The sequence below is a fragment of the Austrofundulus limnaeus genome, unplaced genomic scaffold (genome assembly GCF_001266775.1).
Source record: "Austrofundulus limnaeus strain Quisiro unplaced genomic scaffold, Austrofundulus_limnaeus-1.0 Scaffold1732, whole genome shotgun sequence".
Lineage (NCBI taxonomy): Eukaryota > Metazoa > Chordata > Actinopteri > Cyprinodontiformes > Rivulidae > Austrofundulus > Austrofundulus limnaeus.
This window is the reverse complement of record NW_013954134.1, coordinates 17,838-35,417: the sequence shown is the minus strand read 5'-3', so window position 1 is coordinate 35,417 and position 17,580 is coordinate 17,838. Positions and strand designations below refer to the sequence as shown.

Below are 17,580 nucleotides of genomic sequence, written 5' to 3'. Positions count from 1 at the left end.
GTGAATTGTAATACATTACCAGGTAAGTGCTACATTACTGCAATTAATTATATAGTAAAAGTGTACCCTAATTACCTTGTAATTACATGGTAATAAGGTAGTAATTACATTTAATTATATTTTTTATTACCTTGTAATTTCATGGTAATAAGGGTACCGTAAAAGAAAGTGTTACCCACTAACTTTACTCTTTTGTAACAACAAAGGCAAAAAAGTGTTTGTTATCATTTTTAGTGTAATTAATTCAGAAAATCTTTTCAGGACCCCACCTTGATGTTTCGYGACCCCACTGTGGGTCCCGACCCCAACTTTGGGAACCACTGTCTTAGACGACTGTATTCAGTGTTGCAGCTTCTTATAGAGGTACACGACTCCGGATATGTAGCCATCCTCCTGCTCTGACACAGCTCTCTCCCAGTCCTCCACCTCTGTGACCTCTAAACAAGTCCAGAGTCCCTCTTCCTCCATCTTCCTCAGCTCCCTGTCAAGACTAGCTTTGTACTCCAAGTTGTTCTGGTTGCTTCTGGTAGTCATGCAAATATAGCCACCTAGTGGACAGATGTAAAAGTGCAGCAGAGTAAAGCATGGTTGGAGCTCATTAACAGCAAAGCTGAAGCACAATAAATAAAAATACTGACCTGGTTTGGTGGCGTTGAACAGATCTCTGACCACATTAACAGGAACTTGACCGACACTCAGAGCCCCAACGATCACAGCCACATCAAATGAGCCAGCTGCAGGTTAGAAGAACGAGTTTTAATCAAAATGAGAACTCTTCTGAGAATCACCAAAAGAGTGACTGATGACCTGGATGATCCTTTTAGATTTAATTACCAAACTGTTCAGGTAGAGGATCCTCCCCCAGCAGGGACTGCTTCAGGTCCTGGTACAAACCAGTCTCTTTAGCCTTGTCCAGCATGGCCTCACTTCCATCAACACCCACAAAAAGTTTAAATCCATGTTTGTTCAGCTGTGCAGCAAATATACACATGCTTGTCAATCATACTGACAGTGACTGGGCCTAATTTGAAAAAACTATTCTCTAAAAAGGTTTCAATACAAAGTTGTAAAAAAATGCCTTTTTAAACATGTTTTATTGTGCCTGTGGCTTATTAGTCACCTTGTTTATTTTGTAATTGATTCATGAATCAGTTAGTAACCTGTTTGGCCACCAGTCCTGTCCCACACGCCACGTCCAACACCACGGCTGCTTCCCTCGWGCCACTGAAATGTGAAGCGATGCTGTTCGCTGCCAGGCTCGGTGCGCGGTAATCCAGAACAGCCACATCCTGTTTGAAATATAATACAGATATACGACCATAAGTGGTTATTTCTCACACATTTCTCAGGAAGCCTTTATCTAACATACTCCACACCCGCCCTGCATTGTACAACACATATTTGTGATTTTTGTATTTTATAAGCCATGTTTCCATCAGTGTTTTTTATCTGCATTTTTAATTATTGCATTAGAAARGTTTGGTGAAGAAGGCAAAATTCCAAAAACACTTTTTACGCTTGCCTGAAAGGCTTTTTGGAATTTTTGAAAAAAAGTTAATGCACAAAAGGGGAGATGGAAACACATTTTCTGAATAAGTTCTGGCGCAGCGAATTTTGACAGCGTCTTCCAGGATATTACAGTAGTTGATATGAGAAAACAATTACAACTTGCCTGAAAACWTATCTACATTGTCCCAGGATTTGTGGTCCCTGTTAGTTTGTAGCCTACTTCCTGCTTATTACAGCCTTGTGTAACAWTAACATCTGAGGAAATTACGCTTTGCAGTTTCTGCATGCTTGATTCACTCCAAACAAACAAAACACCTAATTTACATTCCATTCTTTTTTGCGACGTTTTAAGTTTGCTCAAAATTCACATTAATTGGATGGAAACTAGTTTCTTACAGTGAGATGAACTGCTCAAAGGTTAGCTTACAGGAAAAAAAAAAGACCAGCCATCATGGTTTACAATTATAGGTGACACTTTTTATTACTTCACTATGATTTTCTGAAATGGTGCTTTAACCCTGCCAAGCTTCCACCAATTCAATCAATGTATTCAACACTGTGCATGTAAACATGTGTGTGCAAGGATATATACACAAAATTACTCCAAATGTTATTTATTCTGATCAATGCACATCATAAAATCAGAAATATTATCTATAAAATTAGAAACTGAAGTACATCAGTTGACATTTCCTTAACTCACAGATAAAGTTTTCAAATTCCTGTTTTACAGCAGCACAAAAGAACTTCTTCAATTCTTTAATATTTTTTAGTTTTGGTGTGCCAAATATATATATATATATATATATATTGCTCCTTTTTCGTTTTCTCACCGTATCATAGTTCTCTGCCCAGGTGTTGTAGAATGTAACCTTTTCTCGTGACGTGGTGCCTTTGTGAGCTGATAAAATGACAGCTTTCACACTATCAAAGGTGTTTGTCTCAGCTGACATTATTGGGAAACCTTGTTCAGGAAAAGGAATAAATGCAGTTAAGTCAAAAACAACAACAGCTGACTAATTACAGATATAATTCTACTTGTGCTGAACCAATATACAGCTTTGAATGAATCCTAAAATGTTTTTAGTGAGATTGTAATAGTTGTTTGTGTTGTCCTTTAACTGTACACTATAGGAAGTACTTGCCTCATGCGCAAATGCAGAAAAAAGAATGACGCACATATGCCTAGTTCAGTATTCCCTCGGTAAAATCTCTCAGGTTAATACGAGTTCGGGTCATTTTTTTTTGTTTTGTCCCATTAAAAACAACCCGTGATGTATGAACCGCCTTGCCTTTATGCGTTTTAATTTTAAGTGAAGGTCATACAGATAATTTTTTTWAATAAAACTGATGCGACTTTACATCACTGACACAGCGAGCTGTCTGTGTAAYTCAAAATTCCCGACTACCCTTMAAGTGGTCATGCGTGTTTTCTTGCYCATGCGCAGTCGCTTCATTCCTGAATGTTATTCATGTTCCCACCTGTAGAGAGCCTCGCAGTCAAAACAAAAATCTTCTGGAAAACCCTTAAGCTAAGTGGCTAAATCCATAGCAGTCGATAGCTTCAGAAAAGTTGTTACAAGCGTAATTCGTTACAACTTCTAAATATWTATTACTTGATACGTTACAGTATGGAGGTCGCCCAAAAGTTTCGGTTTTTGTCCAACTTGTTTTGGTCTGTTTTTGTGTCGTAGCGGGACAGAAAACGCTGTTAAAGTGAGAGGAATTAGCTTAGCATTGGTCATACAAAAGCCCAGCCTCTGAACCTTGTTGGACGGCAGAAGTTCTAACTTTACTCCCTGGTAAATAGGCCTTTCACAACTTTTAAAACCTGCTGACCTTTGGAAAGAAGTAACATGTTTATGTATTCCTGTGTAAAATAATCWGAATAAAATCACTGTAGTTTTCTTAAAGCATTATCTGTATGCTTTTCATGATTGTTTACTTATGTGTTATGGGTATGTAAACATGTGTTTTTGTTTGTTTTTGTAGAAGCACATCAACATGTCTATCCTAGGATTAAAGAAGAAACAACCGAAGACCTTTAAAGTTAAAGTTATCACTATGGATGCTGAAATGGAGTTCAGCTGTGAGGTATGCATCCCATCCCACAACTATATGTCTTAAATAATAAGTTTGTCTTTGTGGAGTATATACAATTGTATGTATGCATTTTTAAGCAGTATATTACAGTATTTAACTTACTGGGGGAATGTTTTTAGGTTTGCACTCACTGGAAGATGTTGGGCAGATTTTAGTGGCTGGTCAGTTTCTGACTGGTTCAGTCTGGGTAGGAGCTTCACTCATCAAGCTGTGTTCTAGCAGAGGGTATCTGCAAATACTAGAAATAATATTTGCATGAAAAAATGTGTTAGAATGAGAGTTAAGATTTAGGTAGTTGAAAAAATAAAAACAATTTCTGACCTGAATGTGTCTGCAGATGCATAGTAAGTGGCACAGTGGAAAACTAATCACGTGGAACTGATTATAAACTTTAACAAACATTTTAAAAGTGTGTTTTAGAAGTGACAAGAAAAAGCCAAATGTCAGAAGGACAGATGATAGAGGAAGCCTTTCAAAAATAAAAATGTACGATAAAAATCGAGAGTGCAAACTTATAGATATGTATGTACTCTTGTTTTTTAGTAAAAAAGGACTGATGTATTTATTTAAAAAAGCTATTTAATACCGTGATTTTTCCTTGAATATAATTGCTTTGGATTAAATGTAAGTAAGCGCATTACTTCACTGATTATTTCATTTTAATTTATGGTKTAGTACAGAAGTATAACAGTCTTGAATGTCAACTTGGAGAGTGATCCTGATGGACCTAAAAGTGTCCAGCAGGGGTCAGCAGTGTCACTGACAGAAATAAAACCACAACTTTGTCCTCACCTTTGGGGACTGCAGGATTGTGCATATCTGTAACCGTTTTGGTCTTGTGAGTCCATATTGATTTCTCCCCTCTCCCCAGGTTAAATGGAAAGGTAAAGACCTGTTTGACCTGGTGTGTCGGACTGTTGGGTTGAGGGAGACCTGGTTTTTTGGACTCAGGTACACGGTGAAGGACACYTACGCCTGGCTGAAGCTAGAGAAACGGGTGAGCCACGAGCTGAATGTGAGATTAGAGCATTTAAATATGATGCAAGAGTGACATCTGAGTTCTGAAGCGAAACAAATTTTGAATTTAGTTTGGTAAAATATCAGATTTATTCTGTTTAAGCTGTTTCGTGTTGCCAGTTGTGCTGAAAGTGTGACGCTTCAGAATGTGAGAGTCTAGAAAAATAAACACAATATTCTTCTTCTCTGATTTGTTACAAGGTTCTGGACCAGGAGGTTCCTAAGGACTCACCCATAACATTTCACTTCCTTGCAAAGTTCTTCCCTGAAAAAGTAGAAGAAGAACTGGTGCAAGAGATCACTCAACACCTTTTCTTCTTACAGGTAGCAGCTTCTTAATGACAAATCTGGACATGTTTTTTTAAATGTACAAACTGTTCAAAAGTGTTTTGGGAAAGCTGTTTTCCTAATTTTGAGTAGACTTGTCAATTTTTGTGTTAAAGGAGACATATGTTTTTAAATCCTTATTTTTCACGTTTAAATAGTAAAGCATTCAGTTTTGGTCTATATAAAGTGGAACAGCAATGCTTTGGTCTGAATTCCTCCCTGTTGTAACTCCACAAGCCCCTCTTTTCTGAGGTGTGTCTCAGATCAGCTCGTTTTGAGGCTGTCTCCTTCACACCCCGTCCCCCTCCAGCTTCCAGACCGCTCTATTCTAGTTTAATAGAAGGGTTTACGACTATATAGCGGTACAGAAATGTTTTATTTACAAATTAATTAAAAGATGTCAACAGGGGAAGACTTGTCCATCCAGCCTCAACATGTTGGAGCCAGAGTCTGACCCAGAACCAGAGGAGAATGAAGACCACCAAATTGTAGTCCAGGCCTTATTTTGAAGTTCCCTCACAAAAACTGTGACATAATAGTTCAGAAAACATCATAGAAAATGGAGAAAACTGAACGGGTTGAAAAATATGACCCAAACAGAATATATAGATACCTTTGCAGCACCAGGAGACACGAAATTCAACTTTTTCGCCTCCTAGAGWCTCCAAGTTCACAACAAAATGCATTTAACAGATAAAAAAAAGTGGATTTTGCATATGTCTCCTTTAAATTGAATTGTTAAAAACTAAAAAATGTAGATATTTGTGTAGCTTAGTACTCATTGTGTTATCAAACTGTTCTTTAGGTGAAAAAGCAGATATTAGATGAAGAGATATTCTGCTCTCCTGAAGCCTCGGTTCTTTTAGCGTCATATGCCGTCCAAGCAAAGGTGAGATCATTCAACACTAGATTCTTGTTGCATCTCATAAGGATGATTTTCTGTATGTTAAAATTAGGGCTGTCAAATTGTTAATATTTTTAATCTGATTAATCCCAAAGTAGCTGTGAATTAATCTTGATTAATCTTAAATTTAATAAACATTTCTATTGCACATTGATAAAATAAATTACTTGAGTTATTAATTAGTTTTTAATTTTTTTATTTTGAAAACAAAATTGATGCTTAGACATGATTTTTTAAATATAAAACAGGACCTAAAAAATGCTCCAAACATATTTGAGTCAGTTAAATTTTGTGCAGAATAATGAGGTTAAATCAAGAATTCAAGGATTTTCATTCCCAGTGAGTACTACATGAGGAATGAAAGATAGATACTAAGGTCACAGTTGTCAGCAAAACATAAATAAATAAATAAAAAAGGCATAAGAAGACAAAAAGGAATATTTAACCTTTATTTATCCAGGTAAACTGTTTGAGAACCAGTTCTCATTTACAAACATGACCTGGCATGCACTGAGTGCATTACAATATACAAACCTACATATTCAGCCAGAGTAAAGTGATTGTAAATTTTAATCGCGATTAAAAAATTTTAATCTATGACCATGTAGCACTAAAATTAATCAGAGTTAACTCGATTAATTTCACAGCTCTAGTTAAAATAGGTTTATCACAGCCTGTTGAAGTATTTTTCATGACAATGTGTTTTCTTTCTAATAAGCAATATGTTTTTTTTTCGCCTCTCATCAATCAATCGACCTCTTTAATTTCAATCCCAGTATGGGGACTATGACCCAAACTTTCATAAGCCGGGCTTCCTTGCGCAAGACGAGCTGTTGCCAAAAAGGGTAAATATCCAATCTGCTTGCAGATTTCTGTGGAAACAGATTGATTCTTCTGTCACATGAGTCAGTGTTGTCCCTGCTTATGTCTGTGCGCTCGGTGAGTAACGTCCTCTCTGCGATGGCTCCAGGTTCTGATGCAGTACCAGATGACAGCTGACATGTGGGAGGAGAAGATCACAGCTTGGTATGCTGAACACCGAGGCATCGCCAGGTAGGATCCCCTCCCGACGTTCACATCTTCACTTTACCAAAGGTGTGGTTCTGGCTTTATTACAGCTGAATGTTTGTTCTGATGTTTTCCATCCAGGGACGAAGCTGAGATGGAATACTTAAAGATCGCTCAGGACCTTGAAATGTARGGCGTCAGCTACTTTGCCATTACTGTGAGTGTCAGCCGCTGTGACATAAAGGTCATATTTGCATGTTGYCATTGAAAAACGCCAGCCTTTCACTTTGCTGCCGTGTTGTTTATGTCCACAGCAAAATAAAAGGGACACGGAGCTGCTYCTAGGAGTGGACGCTCAGGGTCTTCATATCTACAACCCCAACAATAAACTCAACCCCAACAAGTCCTTCCCCTGGAGCGGGATCCGCAACATCTCCTACAGTGAGAAGGAGGTGAACCCAAACTGGGCTTCTTTTAAGCTTTTTTTTTTTTTTTGGTTCAGACTAGATGTCTAAACAAATAAAAAACATTTTTTGTGGAATTTTGTCACAAAGTAGGATTAATAATCCCATCTGGCATATTTTACTGATAGAGTTTAAAATTGGACAAACTGTTTTTGTAAAACATCACCCCTAAAACAAACCAAAATTTTAAAATTTAGACAGTGTTGTTTTTTTTWAAATTATGTTTAAACATTTGTTTCTCAACCCAGGAATCGGAGCAAAGTATAGCATTTAGGCCTGCCTGTTTACTTTACCTAGAACAAATTAAATTTACTGTTTTTTAATATATCATGTTGAAAATATCYCTATTTTTCACCAAAACTGTCCATCTAACCAAGTTTTAAAATCTTATATCAGCCAAAAATTCTTTTTGATCTCATTTTGAGACTGATTTACTAAACAAGAACTGATTGTGTAAGAATAATAATCTTGTTTTCAGAATGTGTAAGATTATTTGTCTTGTTAGTCTGAAAATTTGACTCAAATTCAGTCAAAAAAGTCTGCCAGTGGAGTAAGAAAATTTTACTTGGTAAGATCCTTGAAATAAGAAAAAACTGAGTCAAATCAAGTATTTCAAGAATCTTAACAAGTAAAATTTTCTTACTCCATTGGCAGAAAATTTTGACTTATTTTGAGTCAAATTTTCAGACTAACAAGACAAATAATCTTACACATTCTGAAAACAAGATAATTATTCTTATAAAATCAGTTCTTGTTTAGTAAATCAGTCTCCAAACAAGATCAAAAAGATTTTTTTGGCTGATATAAGATTTTAAAACTTGGTTAGATGGACAGTTTGTGCTGTGAAGGATCAAACTGAACTTTAATCTTTATTTCCTTGCAGTTTACAATCAAACCTCTGGACAAGAAAAAAGATGTTTTTAAGTTTTACTCATCTCAGCTGCGTGTCAACAAGCTGGTTGGTTTGTCTTCTTGAAATTATTAGAAAGTTACTCGAAAGACATTGGAAATRAATGACATCACTTCCTGTGTCAGATTCTGCAGCTCTGCATTGGGAACCATGATCTGTTCATGAGGAGGAGGAAGGTGGATTCGATTGAAGTGCAGCAGATGAAGGCTCAAGCTAAAGAAGAGAAGGCCCGCAAGAAGGTACAGAGTCGGTGCGCGGTCAGGGTTTTAATCTTGTCGGAGTGTACAAATTGTCGTTTTGTTTGGTTTCCATCCAGATGGAGCGTCAGATCCTGGCCCGGGAGAAGCAGATGAGGGAGGAAGCAGAACGAGCAAAAGAGGAGATGGAGCGACGCCTCTTCCAGCTGCAGGACGAGGCTCGGCTCGCCAACGAGGCCCTGGTGAGCGCTTCATCAAGRATTAATGTGAAATTCATACGATTGAGATGATGTTGGAACATTACATAACCGACASGATGAGAGACGTAGGTTTTAATAAAAATGCCTGTTTTATGTCACGATGCAGCTGCGATCCGAGGAGACGGCAGACCTGCTGGCAGAGAAGGCCCAGATCGCTGAGGAGGAAGCCAAGCTCTTGGCTCACAAGGCTGCAGAAGCCGAGCAGGAAAGACAGAGGTTAGAGGTCACAGCCATGAAGACCAAAGAGGAGAAAAGACTGATGGAGCAGAAGATGAGGGAGGCGGAGCAGCTGGCTGTAAAACTGGTGGAGCAGTCGGAGAGGAGGTCTGAAATGATCCTAACAAGCCCTACTTAAAGCGTTGGCTTAAATGAATTACTGCTTCTTCACAGCTTTTCATTATGTCACATTTATCTTGTTTTCATTGATTTACGCACGAGCGATTACGCTGCGGCATTATTTAACTTCAAAATGATGAATGAAATGCTGTTAATCATTGTAATGTGGAGAGATTTCCCTAAAAACTTCAGAGGTTAAACAAGAAAATGTAGTTAAACATGTGATGGCACCTTAGGAGTCACTTCCTGGGTTTATAGTCCTGCAATGYACTGCAGCTGTAAGAAGATTAAGATCAGTGTAGCAGAACCTGCGGTAGAATCCTCCTTTCAGATATGGGTTCTTCTTGTTGTACTGACACATACAGACAATAGAGCTTAATATTCTGATGTAGTAAATGTGCAACACTAGAGTAAGCAGAACCTCACTTTGTTCTGTCTCCACTTCTTTTCACATTTACTGCATTTGAAGCATTTAGAGTGGTATTAGTTCAGTTAATGTTTAGTTTAGTTTTAGTTTTAGTCCTTTTAAAAACCAAAGTCTGATCCTGATTATGCAGAATGTCTGAACCTCTGAATCAGTAATGAAAAAGGTTAGCTTTTGGGTTGTGCTTAAAAATGAACACAAGTCCTTGTAATGATAGGAAAGTCCAGTTTTATGTGTCATTTTTACACTGTAAGTTAGAATATAAATCAAACCAATATAAGAAATATATCATGAATATAACTTAAATAATTTTTGCCTTAAACTTACTTGTATAAGAACAATAAAAAAATAACATTTTGCAATGAGAAAACATGCTTGTTTATAACACTTTTACATATTTGCAGTTAAATGAGGTTTTTRTGCTCCTTGAACTGATCACACCTTATTTCTCCAGGCTGAAGGAGGCTGATCACCTGAAGCAGGACCTGACAGAAGCTAAAGATGCTGAACGAAGAGCCAAACAGAAGCTGCTGGAGATCACCAAGACCACATACCCTGTATGTAATGAGATAATAAGGCTGTTTTGTTGCTCTTTATGTAGCGTTTGTTTTTAAAGATAAATGCAGTTTTCTGGTTTAATGATATGGTTCTTTTGATGTATAAATGCTAAAAGATTATTTTAATAACTGAGGCCATTGATCAGCTGCGATGCTTTAAAGAATATTAATGTGCTGAGAAAGTGCAGACGAACTGAATCATCAAAGTTGACTCATAGTTACTAAATTCAAATGTTATTCATGTCTGTGATGGTGAAGAGGAGGAAGATCCTTCCTCATTTTATGAGAACCAGGAGAAAATATTAATACATGACATTAATAGTGTCTTGATCAGGTAGGAGTTTTTAGAAAGCAATGGAAAATGCAGTGGGAATTCTTAATGCTGAAAGGTATTTGCTGAAAGCTGCTGAAGTGGAAAGGTTTATTAGCAAAACTGTTAATGTGAGTTAAATTTGAACTGCTGACTTGTTGAAAGTAGGGATACAAGCAGAAAAACAGCAAAAAATGTGCCGAAAAGGGCTGAAATGTAGCTAAAGTTAACAGAAAATAGTAAATATTTGCAAAATGGAGTGTAATAAGCAGAAATTTACAACAAAATATTAAAAAAAAGAATAAATCTGAAATTCAGAAAAAAGAAGGTAAAGCACGCAGAAAAAATATTTACTGTATTTATTCAAGTATAATACGTAAAATTTAATCCATAAAATCATCCATAAAGTTGGGGGGTAGTATTATACTCGGATAAATATTTTTACTTATGTATTTAAACTGAAATATCGGCTTCATTCACAAAATGCCTGAGTCCGGAAATGAGACCATGACGTAAAAAGCAGCTGAAACGAGCTCACCTGTGACACTCCTCTATGCTTCAGAGCGAGATAATAACAGATCCAGGCAGGTGACATGATGTGAAAAAAAGGGGGAAAAAGTAGTCCTGCACCTTAGTAATGATAACAAACTAATGACATTTGTGTGTGACCGAGCCGCTCCTCGAACAACAAACACATGTTCGTCTGTAATGGCTGCCGTCTACCGGTGTTCTGAAAAAGTTTGTATCCCTGAAAAAAGTTTCCCCACCAGAGGGGGTGCTCGCGAGTAGGAAGAAATCTGCTTTTCCCCCACAAGATGGCACAAATCTCATGTGAAGTCTCTGACTTTTGTGTTGGCGCCTCCTGATGGACTATGTGTAAAATGCCAGAATTCATATGATGCTGCTACAGTTGATTTACACTCACCGGCCACTTTATTAGGTACCACGCTAGTAACGGGTTGGACCCCCTTTTGCCTTCAGAACTGCCTACATTCTTCGTGGCATAGATTCAACAAGGTGCTGGAAGCATTCCTCAGAGATTTTGGTCCATATTGACATGATGGCATCACACAGTTGCCGCAGATTTGTCGGCTGCACATCCATGATGCGAATCTCCCGTTCCACCACATCCCAAAGATGCTCTATTGGATTGAGATCTGGTGACTGTGGAGGCCATTTGAGTACAGTGAACTCATTGTCATGTTCAAGAAACCAGTCTGAGATGATTCCAACTTTATGACATGGCGCATTATCCTGCTGAAAGTAGCCATCAGATGTTGGGTACATTGTGGTCATAAAGGGATGGACATGGTCAGCAACAATACTCAGGTAGGCTGTGGCGTTGCAACGATGCTCAATTGGTACCAAGGGGCCCAAAGAGTGCCAAGAAAAGATTCCCCACACCATGACACCACCACCACCACCAGCCTGAACCGTTGATACAAGGCAGGATGGATCCATGCTTTCATGTTGTTGACGCCAAATTCTGACCCTACCATCCGAATGTCGCAGCAGAAATCGAGACTCATCAGTCCAGGCAACGTTTTTCCAGTCTTCTCTTGTCCAATTTCGATGAGCTTGTGCAAATTGTAGCCTCATTTTCCTGTTCTTAGCTGAAAGGAGTGGCACCCAGTGTGGTCTTCTGCTGCTGAAGCCCATCTGCCTCAAAGTTCGACGTACTGTGCGTTCAGAGATGCTCTTCTGCCTACCTTGGTTGTAACGGGTGGTTATTTGAGTCACTGTTGCCTTTCTATCAGCTCAAACCAGTCTGCCCATTCTCCTCTGACCTCTGGCATCAACAAGGCATTTCTGCCCATAGGACTGCCGCTCACTGGATGTTTTTTCTTTTTCGGACCATTRTCTGTAAACSCTAGAGATGGTTGTGSGTGAAAATCCCAGTAGATCAGCAGTTTCTGAAATACTCAGACCAGCCCTTCTGGCACCAACAACCATGCCACGTTCAAAGGCACTCAAATCACCTTTCTTCCCCATACTGATGCTCGGTTTGAACTGCAGGAGATTGTCTTGACCATGTCTACATGCCTAAATGCACTGAGTTGCCGCCATGTGATTGGCTGATTAGAAATTAAGTGTTAACGAGCAGTTGGACAGGTGTACCTAATAAAGTGGCCYGTGAGTGTATATTTGTTGTCAAAATACCTTTTAGTACATATGTTGTTAAAATAAAATGAACAGTCCAATGATCATTTTACTGATATGTATAAAGACTGCAAAGGCTGAAAAATCTTTAAGTCTCTATGAAATTGGAGGTAGTTTGAGGATTAAATTTTTTATGCTTTTTAAGCTAAAAAAGGGAGGGGGGGTCGTATTATCCATGAGATTGTATTATACACAAATAAATACGGTACATACCACTAATTATTTTAATTTATGGTGCAGTTTGAGAGAAAAGTTGTACTTCCACATGGTGTCAGAAGTGTTGATTCAGCAAAGCTTCAGTTGATTCAGTGAGGGAGTGTGACGTTGTTTACCTGTCCTGCAGCTCATCGCAGCCTACTCTACCCCCCCTGCTCCTCCTGAACCGGCCGACTTCAGCTATGAATCAGCCTCTTCACGCCTCGACTTCAAAGACTCGGACATGAAGAGGCTGTCGATAGAGATCGAAAGAGAGAGGTGATTAAATCCCCTGCGGGTACCGTTCAGACGGATGCTTTGCTTGTGTTTGACGTTGTGATACATGAACGCAGGCTGGAGTACATGGAGAAGAGCAAACACCTGCAGGATCAGCTGAAGGAGCTGAAGTCGGAGATCGAGTCTCTGAAGCTGGAGGAGCAGCAGCAGCAGCAGCAGGCCAGCTTGTACGGCCTTCACGGCGAGGCACGAGGATACGGCCAAGAACCTGTTTACATACCTCACAGCAACGTGAGTATTCTTAGAAGTACTACCAGGATTAGTATTGATGATGTGTCAGAGAGCTGAACAGGGTGAACATGTACCATCATCAAATGGTTTCCCTGTTTTAACATCATGCTTTTCCACCTACTTTTTATTTTCCTTTAACACTAAAATGAAATCCATTATTCAGCATCTGATGGCTTTACAATACTAGAATAATTTATCAGTAACTAGAAGGATTATGTACAGAAATCCCTGTACAAAAACATTTTATTTACTTTGTGTCTCTGCCTGTAGATGGCTCAGCATTGACAAATACTGCATTAAAACCTGAATCCAGATGTAAAATCCTTGTTTACTGTCTTTAATCAGCACTGTGAGCAGATTCATCTGCACACATCACAACTCAGCTTTTTAAGTCCCCAAAAACAGGCGAGCAGACATGAAAAAGTGGGATTTTARAAACTCTTATTATGATGCTGTAAAACTAAAAGGATTTTAAAAAGACATGTCAGTATGTCCACAGTGATGAGACTGATAAAGTTTGTTTTTTCTGTGGCTAAAATTTACAAGTGCCTCATTATCTTCTTGATTTGTTAAAGGAATCCATTTGATTGACAGGACAGTTTATTCTCATGTTTTCTTGTAGTTTTTCKTCTCTTAAGTGTTTCTGTCTGACTGCTTGTCTTGTTTTGCAGCGAAACTCTGCGTACATGTCTCAGATGGCCTTCTTTGAAGAAGTGTGATCTCTGTCTTTCAAAATGAACAAAAAGGACACCTGAGGCTGCCAGTTAGCCCTCGTTCGATGCGTTCGGTTTACCTGACTGAAACCAYCAACATACAGAGACATACAAAGACTTAAAATCTGTTTTTAACAGACAGACACCACCTGCTACACTGCTGCAACTTTGCCATTTCTGTTACATGCCAAGAATAATAATACGGTGTGACATCTATTTTGCCACAGATTCAGGATCCGTTGCTGAAGATGTTTGAACAAGTTTTTATTGAATCTAAACTTTAGAAATCAACAAACCAGTCATAAAATTAGGACGACGCCGAGACATTTTCTTTCTTTTAGCCACTAAATCAGCTCTTAGAGAACGGACAGGTAACACTTATGAGTGTCTTAAAGTGTTTTGAACCTTTAGCCCCTGTGAATTTGAGTTTGGGGTCTCTTTGAATTGGTTTTAGTTCTCACAATGATGTCAGATCCTATCAGATTGTTTTATGAGGATTTTGAAGTTGGATAACCACCACAGAATATTTTTATTTTTGTTGTGTTTTGAGCCATTTTTGTGCAGTTGTATCTGTGTTCACTGCTGTGTGGTGCCACGTAGAAGTGTGAATGAACAGATTTATGTTAGTGGAACGTGTTAAATAAAGGGACACTCTGAAGTGGGYTTTTGTGGAGCAGTTGATATCTTACTCGTTGCAGATAGTTTGGAGAAACTGTTTCATTTTGACCAGATTAACAAGATAACTAGTGAGAGCAAGTCACAAAGTTTGTCACATTAAAATAACGCCAGTCTCAAATATTTCACAGCAGTTCATGCTAACACCTGTCAGTTCCACATCACACTGTTTTTACAGGAGAAATATTTTGATATTCTTGCCTAAAGTGCTCTAAGCTACCTATAAATGCTAAAGCTAGCGTCTACTGTTGATATGTGCTTGCAAATAACCACAGAATTACATGTAAATAATCTACTGTGAAACTGATGGCAGTGAAAAGGATTATAAAGTCGTGTTTGCAAGAACGGCTTTAGAGTTTTTAGCACTGAAGTTATTTTTAAGATGCAGCATCCCACTCTGGTTTTTTGTCTTGTTCAGACAAACTGTTTTCTCCAAACAGGTAATTCAGAGACCTATCTACAGCAGGTGAGATAATGATTGTTCATAACCTTTCCACATAATCCCACTTCAAATGGTCTTCAACATTTACGTGAATCAAGGTTCGTTGGCAAACATTAAACAGGATGAACGGTGTTACTCTTCTGGTCARTGGTCATAATGTTACGGCAGATTAAAGCCTATTTTAAAGTGTTATTCTGAGTTGAGATACAGAATAATGTTTTCAAATATTTTATTACAATTAAATATTTTTGGCATAACATTTCTTAAACTTGGCTTCTATTAAAAAAAATCTGAAAAACTAATAATAATAATTTAAAAACATTGCAGATGATGCTGTTTAAATACAAGCGTTCACTACTCTTCAAACTGCAGATGCAGTGATGGTAAATTTAACTTCAATGTTTAATTTATAATCTTTTACTTCCTGAACCACCTTTCCTGGTGTCACACAGGTGCCTTTAATATTTCTATTGTTCATCCATGTGTCTTAAATAGTTTTAGACTCAAATGTTGACAAWTCAAGTTTATATATACTGTATTGTACTTCAGACTGCTGATGTGCCTTGGACTTTGCCTTTGCTGAGATTTAAGCTATTTGTGTTTTTTTGTTTTGTTTTTTCACCGTATTCTTCAGTAATGGTGCAAAGGTCTTGAGCGTCATTTCTTCAGCATATTTTCAAAAAGCAAATTATAAAGAAATTCAAAGTGGCTCTARATTTTTGCACAGTTTATCGTATGTCTCGCCTTTAGGCTTACATTGACTTTGAGGTTGACATCTTTTCCGAATTCGTTCACAAATGCAAAAAAAGACTTCTTCCTGTTTTTTTTTCCCTCCCTCATTTCATGCACTTCTCAGGATTATTGTTGGAGACAATCACTGCTGGTAGAATCTCATTAGTCCCCCCCAGGACACACAGTTTAGTATAAGTTTTAATGTAGTCTGACTGAATAATGGGACAGACACTGACTTTTTGGAAAGGAAAAAAAAAAACTTAACATGATGTTCACCAGTAATAGAGTCAGAGCTGCTCTGTGGGAGAATACACAAAGTGTTTTACTTCTTGTGTTGTATTCCAGGTGTAAAATATGATGTTAGGGAGCTGCTGAGTGTCATGGCTGACCAAAGCAAGCTCAGCTAAAACTCAAAGGGAAATCTGCCTTTCAAACAGCTCACGAATCTTAGATCTGATTATTTTCTTTGTGGGATTTCGTTTAACCAAAGAAAGTGTGTTTATTAATTAAAACATATCTATAAGTCAAAAAAAATGCATATATATGCTCACATTGCGTCAACCAGGAATTTATGAGTTGTAAATAGGAGGCAGAAGGTTGAAGTGAGGCTCTGGAATTAAACATTAATCCACTGTCACATCCTAACACAGAAAGTAGTTTGAGATTTTAAATATCGGGGATTATTCTACTACGTTTTCCTAATTACTAGACACCTTTTTATTTTTTATCTACAGACATAAAAAATTAAAAAGTGTCTAGTAATTAGGAAAACGTAGTAGATTGATTTTATAGACACAATAAACTTTATTAGATTGTCGGGGATTATTTTCACATTACAGCAACTGTTGGCATTGATGTATCTGCGAGAGTCACTATCAGCCAACTYTCAGTCAGACTGTGTTTCATTTGTTACGAACTTAACTCACAAACACTAAATGTTTGTTGTGTTCAGTGTATTTTGTAAAAGGGAAGCTAAATTCAGAARGTTCAACATGAGATTCTGCATGTTTCTGTGTCAAACCTCAACTTGAACCCTGACACCAGGTGTTTTATTATTAATGAACTGGTCTTGTGTAAACTGATTAATTGATTTCCCTCAAATGTGCCTTAGTGTGTTATTAATCCTCCACATTTCTTAAGGTTTACAGTTATGAAACTTTTTTTTTTTGGTGTTATTATTTTTCTGTAAGAGATTTTCTAACTACCATATATTTCATTTGGAGTGTGGGGGAAATGTTAGTTACCCAGAGAGAGTTGTTTGGTCAATGCTTTGCAATCTGTATGTGTTTTTATCATTTCATCCTAATGATACAAGGTTTCTGTTCTGCGTTATGTTTTGTGCACTCAYAGCGGTTGTTTGAGATAATTAGAGAAGAACGCTTGCTTCCTGATGTGTCAGTAAGCTACGACCGCACACTCCTGACAACAGAATATTCTTAAAATATATTGTAATCTGCATTTGAGTATGATTAAAACACAAATACTGAAAACCATCTGGTGCTTGTTTGGCTATATTTGATTTTAGTGTTCTCGTTTAATTTATTGTGAATTACACACTTGCTCAGTGAGGTTTTGTCACTTGTGTCACATAGTATATTATTGCATTCACGTGTTTTTATCATGTTATTTCTCTTCAAACAGCTTTTTTGTATTTCAGTAGTGCATACGGCTAACCAAAAAAAAAAAAAGTGAAAGCTTACCGCTAAGATGGTTAGTGGGACTAACACAAGCTAGTTCAATTTCCATTGGTTTAATTTGAAGATATTARTTCTAGTCTACCCCTTTCAGAATAAAAGCATTTATTTGATT

At 37.7% G+C, this 17,580-nt stretch overlaps 2 protein-coding genes across 2 annotated transcripts; one reads left to right on the top strand and one right to left on the bottom strand.

Annotated features, from left to right (window-relative positions):
- Positions 1 to 250: 250 nt before the first annotated feature.
- On the bottom strand, positions 251 to 2,611 carry mettl27 (methyltransferase like 27). The gene is made up of 5 exons (XM_014033429.1): positions 2,343 to 2,611; positions 1,161 to 1,289; positions 835 to 970; positions 639 to 734; positions 251 to 548 (listed from the first exon to the last, which is right to left on the bottom strand). The coding sequence occupies exons 1-5, from the start codon at positions 2,460 to 2,462 to the stop codon at positions 340 to 342; spliced, it is 690 nt and encodes a 229-aa protein (XP_013888883.1). The 5' UTR covers positions 2,463 to 2,611; the 3' UTR covers positions 251 to 339.
- Positions 2,612 to 2,992: 381 nt separating this feature from the next.
- On the top strand, positions 2,993 to 17,264 carry LOC106536219 (merlin). The gene is given in 17 exon segments (XM_074559781.1): positions 2,993 to 3,311; positions 3,502 to 3,603; positions 4,484 to 4,609; positions 4,831 to 4,953; positions 5,762 to 5,845; positions 6,637 to 6,705; positions 6,831 to 6,913; positions 7,010 to 7,085; positions 7,183 to 7,320; positions 8,216 to 8,290; positions 8,368 to 8,481; positions 8,559 to 8,681; positions 8,806 to 9,023; positions 9,914 to 10,016; positions 12,830 to 12,960; positions 13,035 to 13,209; positions 13,881 to 17,264. Coding segments are annotated over 16 exon segments (1,776 nt in total). The 5' UTR covers positions 2,993 to 3,311; positions 3,502 to 3,513; the 3' UTR covers positions 13,929 to 17,264.
- Positions 17,265 to 17,580: the final 316 nt, after the last annotated feature.